The sequence below is a fragment of the Lactuca sativa genome, chromosome 3 (genome assembly GCF_002870075.4).
Source record: "Lactuca sativa cultivar Salinas chromosome 3, Lsat_Salinas_v11, whole genome shotgun sequence".
Lineage (NCBI taxonomy): Eukaryota > Viridiplantae > Streptophyta > Magnoliopsida > Asterales > Asteraceae > Lactuca > Lactuca sativa.
In genome coordinates, this window is record NC_056625.2 from 104,964,483 (window position 1) to 104,974,524 (window position 10,042).

Below are 10,042 nucleotides of genomic sequence, written 5' to 3' on the forward strand. Positions count from 1 at the left end.
AGTGTAGCAGACCTACTTGGGGCAGGATATAGCATGGCTGAAATAGAGAGCATGAGAGGGGTTCAAGTTGAATTGGATGATATGCCACCAGTTGAGATGATTAGTTTGACTTCATCATTTTATAATTGCTAACATTAGTAACAAACATGTTTATATCTTTTATTAATAAGTATTTTTCAAATTTTTATTAACAGGATGTCAATGAAGTTGAGGATATTCCATACACTGATGGTGAGATGGAAGGAAATGAGGGTGAGGGTGATGCTGATGATGCTGGTGAAGTAGCAGGTGAGGGTGAGGGTGAGGGTGATGGTCATGGTGCCGGTGAGGGTGATGGTGCTGGTGAGGATGATGCAGCAGATTTGGAAGGAAATGATGCTGATGATGAAGGGCATGTACCACCTAGAAGGACAAGAAAGCCCTCAGAAAGGATCATCCTGCAAAAGCTGAAGAAACCTTGTTTTGACAAAGATGGAAGGGGTTCTACATCTAGCTATCCAATAGATTTAGAGTAGTTACCTTGGTATATGGGGGCAAAAGTGGGGATGGTTTCATTGGGAAATTATATAGGTAGCCCTTTTTGGTTATTTTTTGATATATACCCACTACTTGCAGCATACATCCATTTGTTTATGGTTTGCCTTTTTTGGATATTTTTTAGGCTTTTGGGTACATGTTTTGGTATACAAAATGGATGGCTGCTAAATGCTAGTAAAACTTATGCAATGGATGCTTTATATTAATGTTTATAATGGATGCCCCATATTATGGTAACCATGATGTTTTTATTTTATTTTCTAGTAAATGTTAAGCATTAACAATGTACTTTCATTAGTGTAATTCCTTTTATGCAAGTTAGTGCAATTCCATTCATGCAAAATTTACTTTCATTGTGAATGTAACTAATGTACTTTCATTATACTTCCATGCATTAGCCCTTCCTTTTATGCAATGTACTTCCATTCATGCAACATATACATGAGATAGCAATTAACTACCATTAATAACATTACCATTAATACCCTTAATACATTACAAACATGTAACATTCATCCGTTAAAAAAAAACATTACAAAGATGTAACAATTCTTCATTTCATCGGTGCAATTCCTTTTATGCAAGTTAGTGCAATTCCATTCATGCAAAGTTTACTTTCATTGTGAATGTAACTAATGTACTTTCAGTGCACTTCCATTCATTAGCCTTCCTTTTATGCAATGTACTTCCATTCATGTAACATATACATGAGATAACAATTAACTACCATTAGTAACATTACCATTAATACCCTTAATACATTACAAACATGTAACATTCATCCGTTCAAAAAAACATTACAAAGATGTAACAATTCTTCATTACCCTTAATATATTACTAATACAGGAAAAACCAACAAAACTACATCTTAATAACTACTATTGCTAGCATCAACGATATAACCACTAATAACCCTATGATCAATTCTAACAATGGCTTGATCCGCCCATTTGAAAAAACCACAATTACCTCCTTCCACCTACAACAAAAAATTAGGGTTCTATTACATACGTTCCTCTTTGGGAAGTTAGAGCAACCCTAAAATTTTAGGGATAAATTAGTACAAAAATAAATAGATTTTTACCTAATAATTAGGGCAGCCCCAAAATTTTCTTCCTGGGTTATCAGGTGTTCGTGAGATTGATATACCACAAACATCACCACAGTCGCATCTTATTACCTTCTTGTTCCTCATTCTTGTACCACCATTGAAGTTTGATCTTGAAGACAAAGTTGTCATTTTTCCGTTGTAGCTTTGTGACTAACTGTGGGGGTCGAAGGGATCAATTGCACACGAGGATGTCTGTGAATGGGTTTTTAAATGATAAATGCCACGTATCTTCCACCTAAGCAAGTGGTAACCGGTTGATTAAAGGGAAACCGGCTACTTGGCAAAAACGACACATTAAATGCAAGTTTGAGGCAAATACGGACCTAAATTTGAACTTTGGTCAAATCTGTCAATTTTGTGCAAATATGATGGTTTTTATGCAATTAGCCCAAAAAATTAATTTAAAATAACCATAAAATGACATTTGACAAATTGAATGAGAATATGACAAGTGGCAAAAAAACCTTCATTTATTAGAGAGGATTTGTAATTTTAATATAATATATTTTATTTGTTAATTTAAATATATTGGTATACATTATCATTATATATATATATATATATATATATATATATATATATATATATATATATATATATATATATATATATGTTTAGGTTATTTTGTTTTTACTAACTATTGTGTGCCTGAATGCACAGATTTGGTCCACCGGATGAATAGAATCAATGATCATGATCTAAGGGTCTATGATATTACATAAGGATAGCATGTACCATATAATCACATAAATTTAAGCAAAAGGGTATTTTAGTCAATTAACCTATTTTAAAAAAAGGAAATTTTTGGATTTAAGGGATCATTAACACTCTTAATTTTAAAAATCTGATTTTTTTAAATTAATTCTAATTAATTCTAAATATAATTTGTAAATATAACCGATTTTATTCCGTCAGAATGGATTTTTGTTTGAATGATGTTCTTTCAGAGTTTTATTCTATTAGAATATTAATGAAGAATAACAAAATTCTTGAACTCCTAGTTGAAGAATAACAACATTTTAATATTTTCATATACATTCGAACTTAAATACAAATTTATACATATTCTTACATACTAATAGCCTTATACATTTTAATCTATTTATACATATTCTAAAAGAATATCATAAAAAATCAGCATTATAAGAATATACAGTTAATGAATAAATACAAGTGTAATTCTTAAAAAATAAGAACATTCTTAAACTATGAGTGTCATCAATCTTTGGCTCATTCTTCAAGTCATCCTTATCAAGTCTTCAAACCATTCTTCCGATCATTCCTATCACAAATATAACAAAAACTAATAATAGTTAAAAACATGTTGCTTGCAATTCCTATTAATTTATACATTCAGGCAGAATACATATAATACATTCTGGTAGAATATACAGAACACAATCTTGCATAATACATAGAATACAATCTCGCAGAATACATAGAATAAAATTTGCTAGTTATAACTTTACATGCCACTATAAAGAATTAAAAGCATGTGATTTGCCATTTGCAATCGTATTTCTCTATATATAAACATTTTAAAGCATATAATGTATAAATGCATTATGTCAGAATTACTAGAATGTTACATGCAATTCCTAGCACTTTATATATTCTGGAAGAATACATAGAATATGATAGAATACATAGAATACATTCTGACAGAATACATAAAATTTGCTACTAAATCAAGATTATAAAATTGTTGGAATAGTGGAACATGTTAAGATTAATATTTTTCAAATATTAGACGGTTAGATTTTGATATTTTCCACATATTGCTTATTTAATCAGGTGATTACAAATGCTTTTGAGAATAGTTTTCTCATTCATACAATGTTTAAGTTCTAAACTGTCTCAAATTTGTGAAAATCTCTTATAAACCGTTAATCAAATTTTCACCCTAAATTGATTAAAAAAATCAAATACCAATAGCAAAGATTGATGCTACTCAGGTAATTAACAAACAAGGAGTTAATAACAAAAAAAACATATCAAAAGATTTAATGAAGAAAATGAAAGAAATATTCTTTCAGGCAATTAACAAATAAACATACCACATGTTAGAACCAAATAACACAAATAACTAAGTTAGAATTATTTTTGTGTTCTTCAAGAATTTGAACATCAAATTCTCTTTGAGGCATTTCTACAAACACCATGCGTGCAACATAGAAATCAAATTTTTTTTCAAGCCATTTCTACAACGAAGCTGCCAAATGTGAAAAAGTACATGTTGGAACAGAAAAAGAAAACACCCAATGTAAATGAAGAATGTAATTTACCTGTAGAAGAGGAGAATAGAACGAGATGTCTGGGAAAGTCGATTAACATATACTTTCAACATCATTTTTTCTCTCTGCCCACAACTTGAGTTGTTACTTTGATCAAGCTTTGATTTGGATAGTTAAAGCCTTGTACTTACAAATAAATATCGTTTGACAGTGTCATGAAGGAAGCAAAAGTCGCCAATGGTGGAGAGGACGGAAGAAGAAATTGGGTCACTCCTGTGCCTGCCGATCGAAAAAAGAAAAGAACAAGGATTAGGGTTAGTGAGATGAAACAACGATTTAAAAAGGATATATGTGATATTCATTTAATGATTTTCCAAATATACAACATTTATATTTGGTTTATAAAGGTAAAATGACTAAGCTACCATTTATTATTTAATTAATGATTTCTTTTTTCTTAAATTCTGATTGGAGTATTTAGGCACACAATATTTGTTAAAAACATTTGAACCTATTTTTTTTTTCTCTCTCTCTCTCTCTCTCTCTCTCTCTCTCTCTATATATATATATATATATATATATATATATATATATATATATATATATATATATATATATATATATATATAACATAAAATTAAATAGTAAGTTACAATACCATGAAAACAATGGTTCTTATTTGAAATAATAATTATAATCAAAATAAAAAATATTGAACCAAATTATTTTTAAATTAATTAACCACGACAATACTTAAAAATAATATGAATAAAAAAATATATTTCTTTTATTCATATACAATCAGGTCAATAAGATAATATGGTTCTAAAATATGACTATCAAATTACTTAACAAAAATAGATATTTTAAAAATCAATAACGTAAAATTTTTAATTTAATTTTTTAACTAGAGAGTTTCTCGTGTTTCACGAGGGGCAAGGGTGGTGTGCTTAGTGCAATAATGTTTTATTCAATCTAGAATACTTACTACAATACTACTTTTTGGCGTTTCTTTGTAAATCACAACAAAAAGTTCAATATGGAAAATCTTCATCTATGTTGAATTTTTTTAACGATTTATTACATGAGATATTAAAGCATAACAAGATATACTAAAAAGAAGGTTAAAAACTTGATAAGACACATTTATCAATATAGAAATACATCGGAATATGGTGCTGCTACCGGTCCATTTTGTTGTTGCTTTTTCCTATTGATAAAGATCAGTCTTAAAAATTTGCTGCAATTTTTTCTTTACACTTTTATAACCTTCTTTTGTTTTTCATTTTAATTCATACAAAATCCCTGAAATAACAAAAAGATTCATTAAATTAGGACCATATTTTCTCGTGAAGTTATTTTTCTTACCAGATATGTCATATGGACAAAAATATATGAAATCTGGTGGTATAAGATTTTGAAATAAGAAAACTTACCAATTTATGGACCCTAAGTAAGATGATCGATATACTTCATGAAAGAGGCATTCTTCTTTTGGGATATCCAGCATGCACAAAGAAGTATTATAACACTACAAAGTTATTTGTAATGTACATTAGTAAATGCATTAGTATTACAATGATGGTTTACTTTGTAGCAAAAATATGTCAAAGTAACATCCTACTTCGTCAAAACATGCAAACTTACCTGATATACTTTGTTAATTAATTAAAACTAGAAGAATGGAATAAAATGACAAATTTTAAAGATTAAGCTATATGTTTCTTTCGTCAAGTAGCAAAATGTGTCAAAATAACATCATGCTTTCTCACATGTTATTTTGGTAGAATTTTGAAAGAATAATGCTATTTTTTAAAGATTCAATTACTTAAAAAATCATTCAAAATAGCATACTCTATGTTTGATGGAATGTATGGTATATTGTGGAACTCACTAAACCTTTTGCTTATGTTTTAAAGTTAAATGTTTTTCAAGTTGTTCAGGTGTGTGAAAGGGAAGAATGCTGCGTGATTGTACACTCGCATCGATGTTATGATACTATTTGAGACTTTTTTTAGTTTTGATAATTTAACATTATGATTATGATTTTGATATAAATGATTGATATGATTAGGGCCGATCTTGAGGATTTAAATATCCACGATGAATAAGGAAAAATACCCTTAACGCTATTATAATTTTTTTATTTTTAAATAAATATATACAATATATAATAAAAAAAATGGGTCATGTGCAGTTGTCCATTTGCACCCCTGGATATGTATTTAAATGATGAGTTTTGGATATTTAATCTAATTTTAGACATAAAAATTGAAGATACATTAGTTTAAATTAAAGACATCACATCTACTGATATCTAAGAGACTCGATATGCTTTACAAAAAATAACAAACAATAAAACCTATATATATTCTATGCTAGATTCAACCGATGATAATTTATCAGAACCTCTATGCATTTCAACCTATTTCTATTCATGTGGGGATTGTTGAGAAAAGAAAACATGATTTTTTTTAATCGACACTGGACACGTGTAAATCTATAAATCTAGATTTTTGCGATCTAGTTAATATTTAATGGGGTTGGGATCCTTCGAAATTGTAACAGTAACGATAAGCACTCTAGAAGAAGTGCTTTAACCGTATAATTTCCAAACATATTGTTTATAGTTATTAACTAGGGACCATAAAAATCAACTTTACCAGTTTCAAAACTTTAATTTAATCCTTGATTTTTTTTTTTCAAGTTGTGACAACTATCATCCTTGATACCTCCATAATAACCATCAAAAGTCTATAGAACAACATGAAGGCTCAAAGTGGAAGAGAAGGCTCGAACCAATGACCCTATCTTGAATATAATGTAAGAGAATGACTTTGGATACAAATGGAATTAAAAACACATGCACCATAACATATAAATTGTGGCAAAGGAAGAACCATTTGTTATCATTAGTACACTTTTTTCGTTGGTGAAGTCAAATGCTCTCACATAATGCCATGATTACTTCCATATCCTTCTGTACTTGTTGCGTTTTGGGCACTCGAAATAAGCATCCAAAGCTATACGAAGGAAACCATATTAAGCCAATATCATATGTCTCAATTTCTTTTTATCCTTTTATCATTTGCAACATATAAGAAGAATCTTATTCGTTATTCCCATACTTGAATTATACTTTCATAACCCATGCCCTCAAAAATATAAACTAAAATTTGGGTGGGAATCCCTTGACAATATAGTCTTGGTTTATAATAAAATTATATGACCAAAAAAAAAAAAAAGAAGTCGTCAAATATGCAAATTACAAAAACAGAATGTTACCTATCTACAAAGAGAGGGCTGTATTTGTACAAAAAGGAACATAACCACTTAATACACCTCCACATTCCATTGTCCTTCCTTTTTCAACTGCTTCTTGTATGTTACCCAATCAATCCCTACCAAAAAACATACACAAAAAAAAAAATGAATTACAAGAAACAAAGAACACATATTGAATGAGGGTATTTCAGTAATTTACCATCTTCAGCAGCCAATGTACCCATAATGTCATCAATACCCTTCTCCATACCCTTAAGCCCACACATATACACAAACGTGTTGTCTTTCTTGAGTAATTCCCATAGCTCTCTATCATATTGAGCCATTCTTGTTTGAATGTACATCTTTTCACCCTTCTCATTAGTTTGTTCTCTACTCACAGCAAAGTCAACTCTTAGGTTATCCGGTTTCATCTCCTTCATTTTCTCAAATTCCTGAAAGATTTTAGAAACACATGATCAAGTTTGGAGTCGTTTTTTTTTCAATCATCCGATTTTTTAATCTTCTTTTCGAAAGATGAATGAATGATGACAAGTTTTCACCTCTTTATATAGCAATGAACTACTTGTGGGAACTCCCAAAAAGAGCCATGCCAATCCGTTAAACTGCAATTATGAATCAAGTTTAAAGCTTTATTTTGTCAAATTATTTATAATAATTACTAGTCGATGAGATGAGAGGTGCTAAGTTTTTACTTTATAGTCTTCGTGTTTCTCGAAGAACATTTTCCACATAAATGATCGAAATGGAGCAATACCAGTTCCTGTTGCAAGCTGCATTCAAAAAATATTATTAAATGTTACATTTTTTTAATAGAATAATGAGTGTGAGAAATATTATTAAATGTTACATTTTTTATTAAATGTTACCATTATAACAGTTGCATTAGGATCCTTTGGCATAAGCATTTCTTTTCCAACTGGACCTGTTATTTGCACCTCTGCTCCAGGCTTCAAGTCGCCTGATTTGTTGTTAATCAAATATTGTTCATGTTAGAATAATAAAAAGGAGAAAAAAAAAGATAGAATAAAGTTTAGTAAGAAAAAGTTAAAGATTTATTCTCACATAAGAAGTTAGAGCAAACTCCTTTAACTTCTTCTCCTGCGTCATTGGTGTAGACTAGTCTTTTTACACACAATGAAACCTACACAAAACATGAAGTTCACAAGATTGATATACATGCGCACATGAATCTTTATTCGAATACATATGAACTATCGTAATTTTCTTTTTCTTATGTTTTTACACTACAAAATACCATAAATTACAAAACAATCATTGGTTTAACCTCGAATACTTTCATTTTTCCAATCAAAGAATAAAAGTTTTTGTATTTTTTCCATATTAACCATTTCGAACTTTTTGTTATATCGAGTTTCACTCGTAATTTCCAAATTAACCAATTTGACATGTTATTAAATTGGAAAAATACGTGTTTGAAACTTTTATTGTTTGATTTGAAAAGGTAGATATGAGAGATGATCTTGATGCACCATATGCTTAAAATTGATTTCAAAAAGAAGGGAATTTTGTAGATATGCTTACAGTTTTGGAGTCTCCGAAGTCACCAAGAGCACTACTCGCAATGGAATACAATCTCAATTTGTGTGGCTTTCCATTCTTTGGGTCAATTCCATCGGGAATTACACCAATGGATTGTCCTTCTTTATATGGGATCTCACCTAATCAAATCGAACAATAAACCAATCTTGATTTCACTCCAAGAATATAAGAACATCTTGTATAAAGTTTGAATCTTTAACTACCAAAAGATAATCTTTTTGTATTGATCAAGAAAGTTTGATCATAACCCATATCAAATTTGGATCGATCATACCTTCGGTTGTGAAGACCATGTGCCAAGTTTCACCAGGGGCATCGTCGCCGGTGATCTTGGTGTTGAGAAGACACCTACCAACGTAAGGTTCCTTTGGGCGATATTTATTTGTAACTACACCTTCTTCTTGTTTCTTTGAAATTTTCTCTACTTTAGCAGGAGCTTCTGTTGTAACTTGAGCTCTAATTGATAGCGACTTAACATTTGATGACACATTCTTGTAATATGGCACCTAAACATGAAGAAAGACAAAAACCCATTTTCAGAGAAAGTATAAAAACTAGAACTTTAACCCAGAATATGCAAAACCCAGATGAAATGTAGAAGAAGAGAGTGAAATTAAGATACCTTTGTGAAGGAGACTCGTTCTTGAGTGATGAGGGATGTTCTTGTTGAAATTGCAGCGGATTTAGAAGATGGGAGGGAGACTATAGCACTTACTGCAGAAGCCATGGTGATCGAACAAAATGAAGAGTGAAGAGGGATAAGAGAAAGGGAAGATATACTATGAGTGAAGAAGAAATGCGATGTTGAAGGGAATGGATATTTGTGAATTGGATGGAGGAAATTAGAAAGCCAATGGCACTGGCAGATGTGAGGATAAGAAATTTGTGTTGGCTTTGTACACTTGTGAGTTTCTGTGGCCACAAACGTGATTTCCCTTTTGAATTCTTAATAAACAAGATTATTTTTCTCAAATGATAAAGAACAAAACAGATTCTATAGGAAAATATCATCTTTTTTATGTATCTTAGGATGAAAAGTTGTATGGTTTATTGATTAGATATTTTGTTATATACGTTTTATATTGATACAGATTTTATTTTTTAATTTGTAACTTTAAGGGTGTTTGGTTCGCAGAATGTTGCCGAAGGAATTGCATTTGGAATTGAAAAAGGAATCTGTCAGGATTTTGAATCCAATTCCATGTCGTGTTTGGTTGGCAGGAAATGGAATTGGAATTAATTCCATATTTTGTTTGGTTCGCAGGAATTGGAATTGGAATCCATGTAAAATGATAGAATTGCCCCTTTTGT

General features: G+C 30.2%; 1 protein-coding gene across 1 annotated transcript; it reads right to left on the bottom strand.

The window, feature by feature from the left end:
- Positions 1-6,676: 6,676 nt before the first annotated feature.
- LOC111897632 (ferredoxin--NADP reductase, leaf-type isozyme, chloroplastic) lies at positions 6,677-9,591 on the bottom strand. Its single transcript, XM_023893595.2, has 10 exons — positions 9,354-9,591; positions 9,006-9,237; positions 8,714-8,850; positions 8,234-8,312; positions 8,038-8,129; positions 7,864-7,941; positions 7,711-7,773; positions 7,368-7,602; positions 7,169-7,284; positions 6,677-6,906 (listed from the first exon to the last, which is right to left on the bottom strand). Exons 1-9 carry the CDS (start codon positions 9,456-9,458, stop codon positions 7,217-7,219), a joined length of 1,089 nt encoding a protein of 362 aa, XP_023749363.1. The 5' UTR covers positions 9,459-9,591; the 3' UTR covers positions 6,677-6,906; positions 7,169-7,216.
- Positions 9,592-10,042: the final 451 nt, after the last annotated feature.